This window comes from Bidens hawaiensis, unplaced genomic scaffold (genome assembly GCF_021521415.1).
Source record: "Bidens hawaiensis isolate Kalapana, Puna unplaced genomic scaffold, B.hawaiensis_p1.1 tig00000459_1, whole genome shotgun sequence".
Lineage (NCBI taxonomy): Eukaryota > Viridiplantae > Streptophyta > Magnoliopsida > Asterales > Asteraceae > Bidens > Bidens hawaiensis.
The window spans coordinates 198,182-216,552 of NW_027491031.1; the positions used below are offsets into that span (position 1 = coordinate 198,182).

The window sequence follows — 18,371 nt, forward strand, 5'->3', positions numbered from 1 at the left end:
CCATTGTCAAACACAGAAACTGCTTCCCCTACATACACAGGTTGGCATGTTCTGAGACCAAACAACAACTTTCCAACTCCCATACATGAGCGGAGCAAAAGGAGCTCGCATTGAGGGTCCCGCAAATGCGGGAGATAGCTCATCAACTCCACAGCTCGCGAAGCCCTTTTCATAGCAAATTCACTGATGAACCCGGCATCCCGGCTAACGGCTCCCCGAAGAGTTTCACACCTATCACCCGTCTTCCAATCTCACAGGGAAACACCCCCTCCTGCACCTTAACCCCATTGCACGACGGCCAAAATATTTCGGTTTTCTTAATATTAAGTTCAAGGCCTAGGCGGGGACCTTCCAACCTGATAATATCTAAAGCTTTGGCAACCTCTTTAGAGTCCCCAATAATTGTACCATCATCTAGGTACCATCATCAAGGCCCAATCTCACTGATTCTAAAATCGGTTTTTTGTGTTTTAGTACTGAATAATTTCTTCGTTTATTGAAGCAACATCGATTAAGTCAATGATATTACAATCATGAATTGTGAATTCCTCCGCCTCTTGTGAATGAAATTTAGTAGGTGAAGAATGGGGATGATTCGATGATGTCGTGGATAAAGGTGCACAAAAAACCCGAATCCGGAACCAGACCCGAAATAAAAACCCGGAACCGATTTTTCTAATACCCGGTTTTTAATACCCGAACCCGTACCCGACCCTACCCTACCCTACCCATAGGGTACCGATAGGGTATGCATTTCGGCACTAAACCCCGAACCCAAACCAGACCCGATTTGTACCCGGTAATACCCGAAAACCCGAACCGGTTCCATACCCGGAAGTGGGTTTTTCCAATACCCGAAACTGGTTATTTCAAATACCCGATCTATACCCGAAAAGCATCTTAAAAATACACGAAAATACCCCTAAAAAGTTCAACCTTTTAAAAAATACAATCTATACTTGAAAAATACCCGGAAAAAAACCCGAAAAAACCCACAAATAGGGTTTTTTTCAATACCCGAAAATAGGGTATTCAAATACCCGGTTTTAGAATACCCGGTTCTATACCCTACCCAAACCCGATGCATAGGGTATGGTTTTTAGAGGCAATACCTGGACCCGAACCCGACCCGGTTTTTACCAATACCCGATTTTCTAATACCCGATCATACCCGAACCCGGTTCCATACCCGAACCCGGGTATTTAAAAAACCCGATTTATGCACCTCTAGTTGTGGAGGCTTGACGGTGGCCACGTTGAGTACGTAATTCTTCTCCGGCTGAACAATCAGTTTAGAATTTACATGTCTTAGATAGGTTTGTTTAAAAAAGGGTAACTTTATATCAAATGGGAATTATATGTAATCAAAATATATGTTATTGACCAATATTTTTTAAAAAAATATATTATTTATAATTAAGAAACAATTTTATAGTAAAAAAAAAATAAGCGGGTCTTGGGTCTTACCAAACCCAAATAACTTTTAAACCGGATTATAACATCTTAGTTATTTTGTGAAACCTTTTTATCATCAAACTCTAAGTATATTATAAATTTCATTACGATAAATAAAATTAAACCCAAAAAAATATATAAATATAAAAAACGAGTAATGTAAAACAGCCCCCGTAATACGGGGGATAAAAACTAGTTTACAATATATGTATAAAAAAAGAATCATCTATAAAAAAAACGTGTAAAAACTTGCTTAAAATCACCCAAAACATGCTTACAGTCAAGTTAAGATAGCCGTTTCTTTGCATAAATTCAAATCATTGTCAAGGGTAGCCAAATAATAAACGAGCCTAAATTAGAGCTCATTAAATAAACAAGCTCGCCTAGTCTTAGGAGCGTAAACAAGATAATTTATATAAATAAAATAACTTCAGCAAGCAATAATTTAAATTATAATTATATAATAAATATTACTATATATAAAAATTGTGATGAAAATATATATGTATATAGAAAAATAATTATATATTTGATAAACAATAACAGAGCCAAGCTTGAACTAAAAAAATACCAAGCCAAACTCAAGCTTTAGAAACAGGTTGAAACATGACGAGTTCAAGATAAGCACCAGCTCAACTCGTTTACACCCATGTAACACATATATCAACAAAGGGTTATGTTTAAATGTAAAGTTTTATAGACCAGATAATCTGTTTATAAGCCGCACATGTTGCAACTTTAGAGGCCACATTTGATTTGATATATGACATATGCACCTGCAAATTCTTACTAATTTTGTTTATAACAAAATCAAATAAGTGCCTCTCTTTACAAGTTACAACACCTAAAAGTGAACCAAACATTATTTTCTCAACACTTTGAACTCATGAATCTGAGATCAAGAAGCACAAAAAACCTTGAAAAGCACCACAATTATTTCCAAATCAACGAATTGATATATGATTTCAGGAATCGGTGAACAAAACATAATTTTCTACAATCCAATCTCAAAATCAAATATGAATCTGACATCGATAACCTTAAAGCATAAGCTAAAAACAAATTCTTTAGCATGTAACTATCTAACTGCCAGCCAATTATTAGTATTACATTTAGATCAACAAAATCCACTGCTTTTGTACCAATAGTAGTAACACATTTTTAAGCAGTCTAATCAAGTATTTACTATTTATTTAGCGTTAACATTAAAATCCAACCAAGATAAAGATTTAAATTTTAAGCATCTACTTCACCATTCTGATATCAAGAGAAAGTATAAACAAGATAACAGAAATGTAATGTTTTGAGAGAAACTAATAATTCAAGATATTTCAAAAAACCATACCAAGATTGAAAAATGTGCATGACTAAAGGTGACACTAATCAAAGCAGATATGACCAGTCTTCTTTGCCTGTTGAAATAAAAAAGATAGTCAAATTAGTAACTCGGAATTTTTTAGATAAAAAATAATAACTTGCAATATCCAGTTACATATGAATGAGTTGATATGAGTAATGCTTTACCCAAGTCCTAACATGTCACAAACTGGCAAGATATAAAAACAAGGTATCTTAAGTGTCTCTTGATAGGGAAAAAAAACCCCTCCTAAGTCGTTTTATCCAAAAAGACTGATTATTAATAAAATAATTCCCCTATGTCCAAAAATAATTATAGTAGGTCCTAACTCCTAAATTATTTTATTCAAGTAACTATTTAATCAGATAAATATGACGTTATGCCATTTAAAAAGACACATACGAATTTTGAAGCTTAAAAGAATTGAAATATTATATTGACATGATGAAAACATTCACTCTGCAGCCACATTGCATCATTTGGAGCTTAACACAAAATGAATTATTATCAAAGTAGATACAACAAAAAAAAAGGATCAGTCTAGAAGTTACCTTTTGCAGAACACTTGTTGACTATATTCCAACATGTTGACCTGCCCAGAAAAGTTTGGTCAAAAAGTCGGACCCATAGTTATTAAAAAAGCATCGCGCCTAGCGCCTGAGGGAGGCCTGTTCGCCTTAAGTGCGCCTATAGCATTTAATAACTATGATCGGACCATACTACATGTTGACTTGCCCAGAAATCCCTGCACTGCAATTCGGGCATAAAGAACCAACTCCAGCTTGCATTTGTTGATGGACACCCATAGCAGGAAGATGAAATACATTTCTACACCATGCACATATACTGGTAATTACATTTCTGCCACTCATATTTGGCATCATATTGGAGTCGAACCCTTGCTCAATTCCTGGATTGTAATTGTACGGAAATACTCTTGAACCCGGTTGAAGAGCATGTGGATTATGTTCAGTTCTATCTGTTAGAAATCTGAATTCCACTGGTTCAGATCTACTTGGAATATATCTTTCATTAGGTCTAAAGATTCCATCTTGAGCCTGTAAACATATTCTAAATCATTAAATGACGCAATGCAATATATGCTTGACTTTAGAGCTGATGCAGTTTATATGCCTGTAAACGAACCAAACATTCAGTGAACTGTTCGGCAGGTATTTGTTTTTTTAATAAACGCACGAACATGAACAAAAAAAAGTTTGGTCCTTTAGTTAAACGAACATACATGAACACATGTCTCGTTTGTTCTATGTTAGTGAATGCTCGTTTATGTTCATCTGTGTACATTCATTAATGTTTGTTAGTTTACGTTCGTTAATATATTCATTTACCGATTTTTGGCCCATTACAACTTAGTTTAGCTTTTGACTACTTTTTAGGCCCAACACATTGTTCTTCACATTAGTTGTAGATGGTTTTAGCTCAGTAGTGTCTGTCCACTTGTGTCCGTTCGTTTGTACCATTAACGGACAAACATAAACAAACACAAACATATTCTTTTTCTTAACGAACAGAACAAGAAAACCCCATTCATTTAATTGTTCGTGTTTGTTCAGTTCTTAACAACCCTAAACAATCAATCAATCAATCAATCAATCATGCCCAGTACAATCCCACCGACAGCAAAGCTATAAGTAGGGTCTGGGGAGGGTGGGATGTAGGCACACCGTACCTCTATCCAAAGGAATAAAGAGGTGGCTTCCAGAGAGACCCTCGGCTCTAAGTACATGTGTATGAAGCAAAATAAAGGAAATCAAAGTTTAATAGTTATATAAAAACTACTACTAATTATAATAATATTAATAATAAGATCACAGTTTAACAGCTATATAAAAACTAATAATAATTATAATAATAATAATAATAATAATATATGTAAGGGAAATACCATTATGGTATGTGACCTAAATAAGTTAAGTCTAAGCCCTAAGGTATTCAAATCTCTCTAAAAATCCTTAACTTTAATTCTACTTCTCCACGAATTCCTATCCTCAACCATGTCCTCGGAGAGGTTTAGGTCTATCAAATCATGCCTAATCCTCTCATCCCAAGTCAATTTCGGTCGTCCTCTACCCCTCCTCCCCTCTATAGTAATGTTTTCTACAGATCTAACAGGATTCGTCGTCTGTCTTCTCTTTACATGTCCAAACCATCTTAATCTCCACTCTCTTATCTTGTCTGCTATGTTCGCCACCCCTAATCTCTCGCGAAACACAACGTTTCTTATTCGGTCTAGCCTTGTGTGCCCACACATCCAACGTAGCATTCTCATTTCTGCTACCTCCATCTTCCGCACTTGTGCCTTCTTGATGGCCCAACAATCTGTTCCATATAGCATTGCAGGTCTAACTGCCACCCTATAGAATTTTCCCTTTAGTTTAGTCGGGAAACTCTTGTCGTACAATATACCTGTGGCTGCTTTCCATCTACACCATCCTACCTGAACTCGGTGGGTCACATCACTGTCTAATTCCCCATCGCTCTGTACAAATGATCCTAAATACTTGAACTTCGTTACCTGCGGGACCACCTGCCCTTCAATTGTGATCTGTGCGTCTTCATTGTCGTTTATCCCACCAAAATCACAGTGGAGGTACTCCGTCTTAGATCGGCTAATCTTTAAACCTTTTGTCTCTAAGGTTGTTCGCCACTCCTCAAGCCTCATGTTTAGATCTTGTTTTTTCTCAGCAAGTAACACAATATCGTCTGCGAACATCATGCATCACGGGAGAGTCCCCTGAATCGACTTTGACAACTCATCCAAGACTACTGCAAAAAGAAACGGGCTCAACGCTGACCCCTGGTGAAGACCTACCTCTACAGGAAAGAAATCAGTATCCCCCACTGGCGCACGGACACTTGTTTCACTCCTGGTATACATATCCATAATTATCTCTATGTATTTCCTGGGCACTCTTCTACCCTCCAAGCACTCCCAGAGCACCTGTCGTGGCACACTGTCGTATGCCTTTTCTAGGTCAATAAACACCATATGTAGATCACGCTTCTTCTCCCTATACTTTTCCATCAATCTTCTTATAAGGTGTATTGCCTCTGTGGTGGAACGCCCCGGCATGAAGCCAAATTGGTTTACCGTAACCTGAGTTTCTCGTCTAAGTCTAACCTCAATCACTCTTTCCCATAGCTTCATAGTATGACTTAGTAGTTTGATTCCTCGGTAGTTACCACAACATTGGGCGTCTCCTTTGTTCTTATAGATACCCTAAACCCTAAACCCTAAACGAAATAAAAAAAAAACAAAATAATCCCATTTGCAAGAAAAACTCCATATACTGATTTTTGAATTTTAAAACCCATAAATTTGTTTTTTTAGAAAAAAATGTACCACGTCAACTTACTCCCCCCCCCCCCCCCCCGCGGGTCTCTTTGACGCACCCATTTTGCACCTCTACAAAAATGCTTAACATAGCCTAAAGCCTACACCTTTTGGGTCATTATGTCAAATGAATGAAAGTTCGGAGACTGAATCGGAGCATTGGGATGAACTAAACCACTTTGCATCTGATTTCCTTGAGGCGTTTTCCACATTTGATTGCTAACAGAACCCATCATAAACTGCCTACCTTCATCTGCACCCCACGTTCTACCTGAATAAACCGAATTATCATTATTCTGAAAACCCATACTTTCATTTCCCCTTTTGAGATCTTGAACCATACTGTTATTAACCATCCTCAAATCGGTTTGAACATCCAAGCTGTCATTAATCTTGGATGAAACAACCGAAGAACATACCAACCTGTCTTTTTTCTGCTCATTAGCATTAGCTGTATCTCCATATAGAGAATCAGGGTTCCCAAAAGCAAGACTTAAACCATGGATATTTTCATCAAATTTATCCCCAAAAATATCATCCAATTTAAGTCCATCTTGAAAGCCATAAGCTTGATTATTCCCAGGGGGGACAAGCGAACTGAATTCAATGTTTTTTCCTGTATTGAAATCCATAACATTTGCGTTTAACCCATTCTGGCTGCTGCTGCCCAAAGAAACCGCCTCATTGTTGACCGATTCATTGTTCCTAAAAACTTGAAATTCATCTGATTTGCAAACATTCTCAATTTGAAAATACTCCTTATTCACATGTTCTTTTTCACTGTACCTGTCAAATTCACTGTTCCTGACTTCATACTGCTCACCAAGTTTAGAATTTGAAACGTTATAAGAAAATCTGCTTTCATCAAACCCATGAGTAACCTGACTAAAAGGTGCAAAACCTAATTTCTGAAAAGAATCTTGTTTCTTAGAAGATATCAAATTTGAATTATCGACCGCTATTTTAAACCGATTTGGGAAAAGGGAAAGGCTTTCTGACTCAGAAAGCTTCTTTGTTTCAGCCAAATGATTATTAAAAACCTCTGATGGCGAGTCTTTACTTACAACTTTCCCCTTTTCAGAAGTCAACTCGCGGAATTGACCAAAGATATGCGCATCATTGATGTTTTCTTGAAAGCCCTTTTCTTCACAGATGTTTAAAGCCGGAACCCTATCCTCAGAAACAGCATCTCGACCATCAGATATGACATGGAAAACCCCAGATGATGACTCATTATTTACAACATTTTCCTTCTCAGATGTGAACTCGCCAAAAGTATTAGACATATGCATGTCATTGATGTCTTCACGAAAACCCTTTTCTTCACAAATGCTTGAAGAATGAACCCTAGTTTCAGAAACTGCATCATGATCATTAGATATACCATGAAAAACCCCTGATGGTGATTCGTTATATACAACTTTACCCTTTTCAGTTGTCAACTTACCAAAAGAATTACATGCACGTGCATCGTTGATGTTTGCTTGAAAACCTTTTTCTTCACAGATGCTTGAACTCTGAACCCTAGTTTCAGAACCTGAATCCTGACCATTAGAACTACCAAATATATCTTGATCAAGGTCGCATTCTGGTATGAAAACAGACACATCAGAAGCCTTGTCTGCTTCAAGAACATTATTGTCATTTACACATTTGTTTCCAATCCCATCACCAGATTCTTCAACTAGAACATCTTCATTCATGTCAAGATCGTGAACAACCTCGTCAATTTTTTTGGATTCTGTGACAAAACTCATATTATGATCAGTTTCAGCTGAAATCGTTACAGATTCAATGGTTTTTTCTGCAGTTTTGTCTTCATTTGTTACATGGGTCCCAATATGTTCATTGTACTGGTTTATTTCATGAAATTTTTTGTGGCATATATTACAGTTATATATTCCACCTATTACTATACTCCAATCCGGAAGAGAAGAACCAGATTGAGATTTTTCAGCTTTGTGAGATACAGATTGATGATCAGATAACTCAGTTTTTCCTTCAAAGATCAAAAAGCATTTAAGGCACTTATAAACATCATCTACATGTACACCAATGGGGCCCACCACGCCATATGTTATATGCTTCTCACAGTCATTTGGTAAAGAGATTGGTGGTGTTGATGGGTTATGAATGGTGATGTTTCTTTCTAGATTTTCTTGAGCATAAAGATTTGCAGCAGCCTGCTGTACAGTTTAAGGGGAAAAAATACCACATGAAAAAAGTTAATAATGAATATATAATGGATAATTTAAGTGGAGACCACCCCAAGTATTGAACTTTTTTCATCAACACAACTATTGAAAATTCTACAAATGAAAATTCTAATAATGTGTACTTGGATAAAGACATACATACAACGATAATCACATAAACAATGTGATGATTCAACTCATACTATAAGCTAAAAGAGTTTCAAAGTTCCTAACTTCCTACAAATCCTGTTATTTTTCTGATATAAATTTCAATCTACGTTATTTGTTTTGTTGTTTAATTGCCTCTGTCAACGGAGGCTTTTATAACTACTGATTTATTAGATACTTATTGCAGTATGGATAGCTCAATGATTATCAAGATGTCTGAAATTATTAATTACTAATTATTAATATCTTTTTACAAAAGGTTTTATATGATCCTAAATGTCATGAGATTCAGTTTCTATAATTATTATCATCAATTCATCATCACTATTAGAAGTACAAGAAATCCTTACATTGTATTAAATTATTAGAAAAGCTATAAAACATATATACAATACTTATAAAATTTTGTTCATCAAAAGTATATAATGTATATTGTAAAAATTACGTATATAAAAGATAGAATTCAGCGATAGATTGTCAGAATCAAATAGGCCCAACTGAGTGGCCAGATCAGATACAAAAGAAAAAGGAAAATAAGGTGGAGCATATTTAAACACAAGACCTACTAATAACATATTAACATGAGTGACTAATCAATGCACGGTACACTTGAAATTTGGATACAAATATACAAAAATAATTACGAGTGTCATGTGACAACGGACCCTATAATATAGGTTTTCCCCTGTTTATCACAACACAAGCATGCATATGGTTTCATTCGCAAAACATGTAAAATGGCAGCAGAATTGCCCTTTATAGTCTTGAATACACATAATTATGTTCGAAGAAGTGTGAACATGTTATAGGTTAAAACAGTTAATTTTTCCTAAAACAATTCAAGGGCATTACTGTCCTTTAGTATATATTTGGTCAAAATTGGTATAAATGAAACAGATTACATACTTGGGTGGCCTCCACATATATTATCCTTATCCAATAGATACAAGTAATAAAGTTAATAATAAAAGAGAACGTAACTGCAAATACCAACTTACATTTTCAGAAGATCCTTTCAAGGCAGAGGCATCAAGGTTGTTGTGAGTCTGATTTGGTGTATCCAAGTTTTCTTCTCCAAAAATCGAAAGCAAGTACGTAGATATATCCTTGCATGACGCAAATTGCCGACCGCTAGGGCTGGTTACCAAAAAAGCACATTTAATAAACATAAAACTATCACACTCACAATTATAGCAAAAATCGAAAGCAAGTATGTAGAATTGTAGATATATCATTGCATGACGCAAATTGCCGACCGCTAGGGCTGGTTATCAAAAAAGCACATTTAATAAACATAAAACTATCACACATACAATTATAGAATAAGGTTAATACAAAAAAAGTACACCAAAGTTATAGTTCACATAATAAACAACAGCCATTCCACATCCATATAATGTAAAGATATTAACAGTTTCCGCTTTTAAAATGGATTTGGTTATACCTCTAAAATTCTATTATAATCAGCTACAAATATTCAGGACTGGTTATAACTTCCAGATCCAGGTTTTCCCATATGACAATTCATCGTCACACAACTTACATTAATTAATTATCCCTAAACTATTAATACTAAGCAACATGTCACACATACGACAAAAGAAAACTATATTAATTAAAGTGACTGAATTAATAGATTCCACTAGGACCAAGAGCATCATCCAGTATAGGATCCCAGTAAAGTAACCTAATAGCATACTGCATAAAAGGAACAGTTGATAATGATAATATGAAGACGAGATAAAACAGCAAACCTTATGTAACGGCGACAAAATAACCAAACACGGCCCTCTTTCTTCTTGATACAAAGACTCAGCCTCCAATGTTTAGGCAAAAAATCCCCAAATTGACTTGCATCCACAACCCTTCTCTTCTTTCTGGTTGTCCCCCACTGTCCATTCAAACCTCTCAAAAAGCCTAACAACTCATCTGCAGTCGACAAACCCTCGGTCCTACTCCTAATTTCGGGCCCATACGGATCCTCCAACCTACCTAAACTCGTTAAGTCTACTTCCACCCCTCTGCAATTCACAATTTCCCTATCTACATTATCATCATACTCAACTACTTTCTTAGCCGTACTGTTACGCATTCTCTTCGCCACCGGAGGACGAACATTCTCCGCACTCTCGTTTTTCCTCGGCCTACCTCGCTTTCGCTTCGTCTCGGTTACTAACAATTCAGGCGCCCCGGCGTCTTCAGTGTTTAACAATTCAGGTGTCTTGGGGTTTTCCAAAGCTGGGGCGTCAGTGCTCAACAACAATTCAGGCAAACTAGGGACTACCGGTTCCGGCAAGTTAGGGTTTGACAATTCATTCTCGTTTTCGACTTCAGTGTTTAACAATTCAGGACTCTTAGGGTTAACCAACTCAGGCGTCTTATCGGAATTCAGCAATGCAGGCAAGTTAGGGTTTGACAATACGACATCGTTTTCGGCTTCAATTGGAGCCAAACCGTCAGCATTCGATTGAAACAATTCACTCAACAACGAACTGATCTGCGAGTTCTCCGCTTGTTCAGGATCATCAACAACGTCGGAGGCGAGTGTACGGCGTCGAGGCGTGCGGCGGTGAATTGTGGATGAGTCCGCCGGAGCGAGACGGAGGCGCGAGTAGGTCTGTTTGCGGCTGCCGGCGGACTCGTTGAAAACGGAACGGTCGATTTTGGGGGTAACGACGTCGTGACAGCCGAAGGAGGAATTGGAGCATTTGGAGAGAGAGTGGAGGTCGGATTGTGAGAGGTGGCGGAGATCCACGGCCGGAAGAGAGTCAGGGTTGACGGTGGTGGTTGCCGGAGTAACGGTGGACATAATTATAATAATAATAATAATAATAATAATAATAACTGTGGACGGACGGAAGGAAGGAAGGGTAACTCTGGAACAAGAAGAATACAATAGAAAGTAGAAGAATAAGTCAATAAAAATAATAATAATAGATGTAAAGTAAAGTTAAACCGGTTTCGGTTAAATTGTTTTGTTATGTTTTGGACTTTGGGTTAACGCCTTAACGGCTTAAGTGGTGAAGTAGTTAACCTTTTACGAGTTATTATTTAGTTACTTACAGATTCTTTTTATATACAAAAGAACAATATTTTAATACTCTCTCTCTCTCTCTCTCTCAAATTTAGGGATATTGAATTCGGTTTGAATACTCAAAATTGTAATTTCAAATTTTGATTTGATTTTATTTTATTTTATTTTTATTTGAATTCTGATACTCAATTTATATTGATTACAATATTGAAATTACTGAATTTGAACAAAACCAAGTATCAAATACCGTACCAGATGTATTGGTTCGGTACTAACAATGTGATATTCGATTTGGTTTTTTTTATTGAAACATTTTTGTTAAACTTAAACATCAGTATTATACGGGCAACAAGTTACCCTTTATAAAATGCAAAACTAAGTTTTTTAAATGCTATATTGATATATCTTAGAGTCAACACAATACTATCCATTACCTGTTATAGACTATTTGGATTGATTGCATTTTTATAATCGAGTAAAACAATATGATCTCTTTTAAGAAGCTAAGAGTATTATAATGACTGAAAAACAAAAATCAATTTCCTTGATTTTTAAGAGTGTTTAAAATCTACAACTGTATCATTATATATGAAGTTACAATAAAAAGGATAAAAATTTAAGATATTGGATTAGTTGTTAAATATATATAACTATTTTTTATTCCTCGTATTATGGTGGTTGTGTTTCTTTTTCGTGTCAAATATTAATATTTTTTTGAATTCTAATTCTATTTATTGTAAAAAAATTAATAATTTACATATGGTTTCACAATAAATGAGATGTTATAATCCGTTTAAAAACTATGAGTTTGGTGAGACCCATGACCCGCTTATTTATTTATTTTTATTATAAAATTGTTTCTTGATTATATTTAACTCTTTTTTTTAAATAGACATTAATTCATAGTATATCCCTATCTTATAGGATTTTCATATCAATATTTGATAAAATTAATTTTTAATATAATGAAATGTTATAACCCGTTTAAGGGCTAACTGGGTTTGATGATACCCATACCCATGAATTCGGGTCAAATGCATAAGAAGCCTTCATTTAATAGAACAATCTGATGGCTTGAGAAAATTTAGAAAGCTTTCATTTATATATATTTAAGATGATAAAAAAAGGTCCCTTTATTAATTACGGAAAATAACTACATAATATATCTTCCTCAAATATTATGAAGAATCTCTACAAATTATGAAAATTACAATCAAATTATCTCTTAAATCAATGATTTATTTAAACATTTGGCAGCTGATTAGGAGGAAAAAAGGGAATGCAGTCGAGTAATTTACAAAAATAATTTGAAAAACCAAGATTCAGCGGGTCGTGAATAGTAATTTTCCGGCCCCTAAAATCCAAAGCTTCATTTTTAGTATAATCAAATTTGTTATTTAAAAGGGAGTTACGACATAGCTTGTTACCCGCTTATCTGCCACTTTATTGTAATTTTTTTGAGTTTGACAATGAAAAAATAAAAAGTTACCAAACTGTCCATAGTCCATACCATAAAAATAAATACTATTAGTGAAATTGCACTAATTTTGACGTTATTTTACTAATCTCGTGAAAATAACGTTAAAAGTGACGGACGGTTAATCAGGTATCATGTAGTGGCGTTGATAGCTGAAAGATAAGGGTACATGCACTGATCAGCCGGTGTCCCGATGATTGAGTGCTATGTGCCTTATGTCCAAGGCTTGATGCAAAACTACTATCGAGCCGGGGGTCTCACCGGAAGCAGCCTCTCTATCCCTATGGGGTAGAGGTAAGGCTGCCTACATCTTACCCTCCTCAGACCCTACCATAGCTTTACTATTGGTGAGATATACTGAGTACGATGATGATGATATATGATGACAAATTGAACAAAAAATATTAGTTTCAGTTCTCATGATTTTTGTCTTCTGCTTTTGACCAGTCCTACCAAGGCCTGATGGGCCAGATGAAGCCGGTTAATGATCAAAAGATGTACAAACTCAAAACCAATTGTTTGTTATAACAGAATACTAGAAAGAATATAATTCAAGCTTTATGAATCAAAAGAATAATAATGTCAACATCATTAACAAGCAACAATATCTGCTTTACTTCAAATATATACTGTACCAGCATCACCTTATTCTTATAATCAACAAATTCATAAAATCGTATAGTCGTATACTTACGATACAAAAGACAATATCAAGTATAAGAATCCCGCACCTTTACGTTGTTTTGTGTAATTACACTGGGCCCTGTGTCCACATCAGCTGACCCTTTCTCTTTAATCACCAATAACTTATAGTCCTCTTCAGCTTTCTGTTTCTGCCCAAAAGTCCTTTCGTTTTGGTGAATGATATACGAAGAAAAATGAACACTGAATAATATTATCATAATGAAATTGCTTGGCTTCTTATCATCGGTTTTTGACACACAAGGAGTTTTTCGTCATTGTTACTCTCGATTTCCACGACTCGCGCTTCCCATTTTAATCTTGACGCGATGGCTCTTGCTGACTCGATGAGAGATGTTGTGTCACGCAGTATCACCCAACCCTGTGTTACATTTTCATAATAATGAATATCGCATTCTAATTACTTAATTTATATGTATGATGTGTTTAAATATTTGATGAAGATATGCATACCTCTGGACGGAGTAACCGATCAGTTTCATAAAAAAGATCAAGCATGCTGCAACGAGACTGCTTAACGGTTTGAAGGGATAAAAGTCCATTAGCATGCACCATATCATAAGTTCTAGGGTAAGTTGGAAATGCTTCACACCTAACAAAAGCATTCATAAGAAACAAAATAAGTAATTTGGACCCGTATACTTATGAATGGGTTGAATTAGGTGTCGTGTTGTATTAACTCAAACGGGCCTAATGGGTCAGGACTCAAGTCTAAGGATGTAGCTAAAGGATTGAAAGTCGCCTGTGTATACAACCTCCTAAATAGCATTTTTCAATAATTAAGATTCTTATTGTAATAAGTTAGTTTATTAACAAATTTTACTTATGATTTATATATTAAAAAAAAGGCCAACTGTATGAAAGGTTAAATAATTTTGGTCCAATATTTACATTTTCATCAAACTTTTAAAAGATTTAATTTAACGTAATAGGCTTTCAAATATACTGACCTATGGCAACTAGATTAGTTGGAACTTATTTTTGACTTTTTATGACATGGACCAAGAAAACAAATTATGTTAGGTGATTACTTTAACTAATTTTTTTGAAACTTTGGATGTTTTCTTGGCTACATTGAGTAAAGTTGGTACCTTTTCATGAAACTATCACTAAAAAATATAAATGCTGTATAAACGAACACGGCCCGTTTTGACTTTTTACCCAATTTTGACCAAAAACATGCAAAATGATGAAAACGCCTTTGGAAAAAAGAACAATTTTACCCAATAACATGTTGACACCTCAGCAAGGATATCTTTGCCTTTAAAGAAGTTAAAGGTCATTTTCGTCATCTTTATATAACCAAAATGGATAGAAAATAGTTTAAATAAATGGGTAAACTAATGAAAAACTAGATTCAAAAGATCTTTTTCAAAGTAAAAAAAGTATAACATTAACATACCAATCATGTAACACGCCAACAAATCCCCGGTCAAGGATAAGTGGAAGGTGGTTGACCCCACTGGTGGGGACCACATTCATCACCCAGACAGATTTTCTGGCATCCAATAGTGCAGAATTGAAACCGCCAAAATGTGCATTCATGTCCAACACATTTCTGACCATATATTTAGGCGGAATAGGGTCCTCGTCACCGGGTCTCTTCGGGTGATCAGAAAATATTAGTGGAGATAGTAGAGACCAGTAATCTCTAACTGCTGACTTCCTGTTAATATCATCTTCCATAAAATCATCTAGAAGTACACCTGATAAAACCATATAATGAATGGCATTTTAGAGCAAACATCACTAAAGTTATGACCTTTGCTCATAAATTTTGATATAAATGTACAAATATAATAAAAGAATACCATGAATCGCAAGTTCCTTGGAGCTCAAGGTAGCTCTAGAAGGCCATTTGGCCCTTTCCTCAATAGGAATCCATCTCCGGCTTCGGGTCCCACCTATGCATGCCTCAAAAGAATGGTAATAAGGAGATTCAACATCACGCCCCTCTTCGCAAATTAACGGACCCGACCCGTGTTTCCTATTAATCACAGTAGTTAATATTAAGATAACTGACAAGTTTAAATTGATGAAATTTGAAATAAAGATAGATCATGTACCTAGAAGCATAACAGTTTTTCTTGGTAGGTTTTTTCCACACTACTGTTTTATCTTGTTGTGATAATAAATCCCAACAAAGATCTTTAGCAAAATTACGTACAAAATCCCATTTTTTTAAATTTTCTTTATCACGAACAGAAGCTGGTGTGTTAGCAAATGGTGAGGTCCAGACAAAGTATCCACCAGGCCTCAAGACTCGGTCAACCTCTATCAAATATATGCCATCTATAACAAAACAGAAAAAAAAATAGATTTAAATTCAGTTGTCATGACATCAATAAATATATGCAAATAGAAACCAACCTACAATCTATTATCGATTTTAGCTATCAAGTCTTAACACATTTACATATGAAAAATTAGATTATGTGAACAAAATTAAAAAGTAAACTTAACTTATTAACAAAATTGAATAAGAAAGTTTCTTTAAGCTCCGTATTTAAAAAGAATTATTAAATGCCAAATCAGATGTCACAAATAACGTGACAAATGAGATGGGCATTTCATTATCTTTTAAACAGTTGCAAAAAGTGAACGGCCACAACCCGTAACAAACTGTAACCTGGTTGCTATATAAGGTAACAAACTGTAAGTTTGTTCCCATTTTGCACCAAACCTAAAGTTGGTAGCCAAACATATCAATAAAAAGGTGAAAAAAATATACCTTTTTTATCCCATTCAACACCATCCCATGCACTATGTACCATGTCAAATGAAAGTGATGGAAACGAGAACTGTTTTGAAGCAAAAGAACCAACAATTGCAGGGAGACCACGTTCAAGTGCTATCTCAACTTGACTACCCGAAGATTCATAATTTGCTATACACATTGTTAAAACTTGCTTTGTAAATAAATGTGCTCCTAAGCTACCATAACCACAACCTATATCCAATACAGTCCTCACCTGAAAAAATAATGAATAAAAACTTTCACAAAACACGAGTTTTCATCATAAGAATATGAATAATGGATTGAAGTTTTACTTACTCCGGCTTGTACAAGATATGATTCGTTTCTTAAACCAATCATTTCTGCAATTTGATGAGAGTAATCTTCTATATTATCATCTACCATAGAAGATGCAAAACTAAATGATATTTGGTCGTCATCTAACATCATCATCCTGTAATTTTAATAAAAGAAATATGAGATTACGGACATGTTCAAACATAGAAATAAGCTACAAATTTTGCCAACCTCTTTGTCAAGCTTCCAGATGAAAGAACCTCCTGTGCGGTAATTTTAACATTATCAATCCAGATTACATCTCTTCCAGTAGGCCATCTATGCGGGATTTTATATTTAGGCGGTGCAAGAACTAAACAATTATGTTTTGACATGGGCCCACATCGCCGGTCAAACTCTTTCCCTTCGGTCAACCCCATCTCAAGATTCTCAGTAACATTAAAACAAGGTACAAAATTTTCAAATTCTAAAGAACAAAACTCAGTATCTCTAAACCGAGTGGCACCAAGCGACAGCTCACCAATGTCCCATAAATCTGACACAAGTTGTTCTTGCAGCCGTCTGTAGCCACGAATGACAGGACTTGTACTCGGCGGTGTGAGTGAAACCGCCCAAAATAAGGACAAACTAAGACCAAGAACCACAATGACAACTAGACTTAGCTTAAGAAGCCGTAAAATCAGCGTATGTCGGTTTCTTGAATTTTCAAAGGCTTCTTGTTTGGATGATGCATTATCGGAAAACAGAATCTGGAATGGATTTCTTAAAGATAGATGATCAGGTGAAAGTTTATCCAAATCTTCTTTATCAGTTTTGATCTTCATTTGTGAGTCTTGCAAGTAATCTTGAATATTTCCCGAAAGCCTTCCGCCACCCGACACACCTCGATGTAGGGGCCGGGACATTTTGCTGCATTGAAACCAACAAAATCATCAATCAAAAGAAGAATAGAATAATAATGTTGATGAGAAAGAGAAACAATAAGAATACAACATCTGTAGATAGAATAAGTTAATGAGATCCAATGAACCTAAATCAAATTGAAAGAATTCAGCTTAATAAACAATTTGTTTACCTTAATTAGACAGAAGAAGTTGAGTAATGGAAGCAAAAGAAGAACAAAATGAGGTAAAAAAATATATTTCTGGCAGTAACTGATCTAACAAGAAAGCAGAAACACTAGTAATGTATAGTTTTGGACCCAATTAACAGTAGCAGCATATGTTTGAATGTTTGATGTTGATCTTACTTACAATTGGATCCAATCACACTCACTTGGACTCACTCTTAATAATTACAATAATAATAATATGAGAGATAGCGACTAATAATATAAATAGGAAGATCGAGAGATAACAATAATAATAATAAAGTAAGTATTGATGAATGAGGTAAGTGGAGTAGATGAATTTATAATTTCAGCTTAAACGCGTCAATTAGATTAGATTAGATTAGATTAGATGCTCGTAATTGCACAAAGTCATGAATGAAAGGAAGAAGATGTATTATTAAATTAATTAATTAATTAAAGTGAAAATTGAATTGACTTTGGGATCCGTTGAATGAGATTATTTACCTCCAAGTCTACCACCGG

The 18,371-nt window shown here is 35.2% G+C and overlaps 2 protein-coding genes across 3 annotated transcripts; both read right to left on the minus strand.

The window, feature by feature from the left end:
- Nucleotides 1-2,558: 2,558 nt before the first annotated feature.
- On the minus strand, nucleotides 2,559-10,643 carry LOC143629979 (uncharacterized). 2 transcript variants are annotated; one of them, XM_077099120.1, is made up of 6 exons: nucleotides 10,285-10,643; nucleotides 9,529-9,667; nucleotides 6,591-8,350; nucleotides 6,275-6,548; nucleotides 3,364-3,870; nucleotides 2,560-2,867 (listed from the first exon to the last, which is right to left on the minus strand). In XM_077099120.1, exons 1-5 carry the CDS (start codon nucleotides 10,620-10,622, stop codon nucleotides 3,532-3,534), a joined length of 2,850 nt encoding a protein of 949 aa, XP_076955235.1. In that variant the 5' UTR covers nucleotides 10,623-10,643; the 3' UTR covers nucleotides 2,560-2,867; nucleotides 3,364-3,531. The 2 variants fall into 2 exon arrangements, with proteins under 2 accessions (XP_076955229.1, XP_076955235.1); XM_077099114.1 differs by having other exon boundaries at nucleotides 2,559-2,867; nucleotides 6,275-8,350.
- A 2,937-nt stretch (nucleotides 10,644-13,580) lies between these two features.
- On the minus strand, nucleotides 13,581-17,703 carry LOC143629999 (putative pectin methyltransferase QUA2). Its single transcript, XM_077099125.1, has 8 exons — nucleotides 17,009-17,703; nucleotides 16,799-16,934; nucleotides 16,475-16,715; nucleotides 15,810-16,035; nucleotides 15,555-15,730; nucleotides 15,146-15,449; nucleotides 14,197-14,335; nucleotides 13,581-14,104 (listed from the first exon to the last, which is right to left on the minus strand). The coding sequence occupies exons 1-8, from the start codon at nucleotides 17,680-17,682 to the stop codon at nucleotides 13,940-13,942; spliced, it is 2,061 nt and encodes a 686-aa protein (XP_076955240.1). The 5' UTR covers nucleotides 17,683-17,703; the 3' UTR covers nucleotides 13,581-13,939.
- Between the last annotated feature and the right edge of the window lie 668 nt (nucleotides 17,704-18,371).

Excerpts from the sequence above, each read along its gene's own strand:
- LOC143629999 (XM_077099125.1), bottom strand. The coding sequence starts at position 17,682 with ATGTCCCGGCCCCTACATCGAGGTGTGTCGGGTGGCGGAAGGCTTTCG. Across the intron at positions 14,336-15,145 it reads GTTGGCGTGTTACATGATTG|GTGTGAAGCATTTCCAACTT; the intron begins GTATGTTAATGT and ends TGCTTTTGTTAG. Across the intron at positions 14,105-14,196 it reads ATCGGTTACTCCGTCCAGAG|GGTTGGGTGATACTGCGTGA; the intron begins GTATGCATATCT and ends AATGTAACACAG.
- LOC143629979 (XM_077099114.1), bottom strand. The coding sequence starts at position 10,622 with ATGCGTAACAGTACGGCTAAGAAAGTAGTTGAGTATGATGATAATGTA. Across the intron at positions 8,351-9,528 it reads TGAAAGGATCTTCTGAAAAT|GCTGCTGCAAATCTTTATGC; the intron begins GTAAGTTGGTAT and ends ACTGTACAGCAG. Across the intron at positions 3,871-6,274 it reads TTGACATAATGACCCAAAAG|GCTCAAGATGGAATCTTTAG; the intron begins GTGTAGGCTTTA and ends ATATGTTTACAG.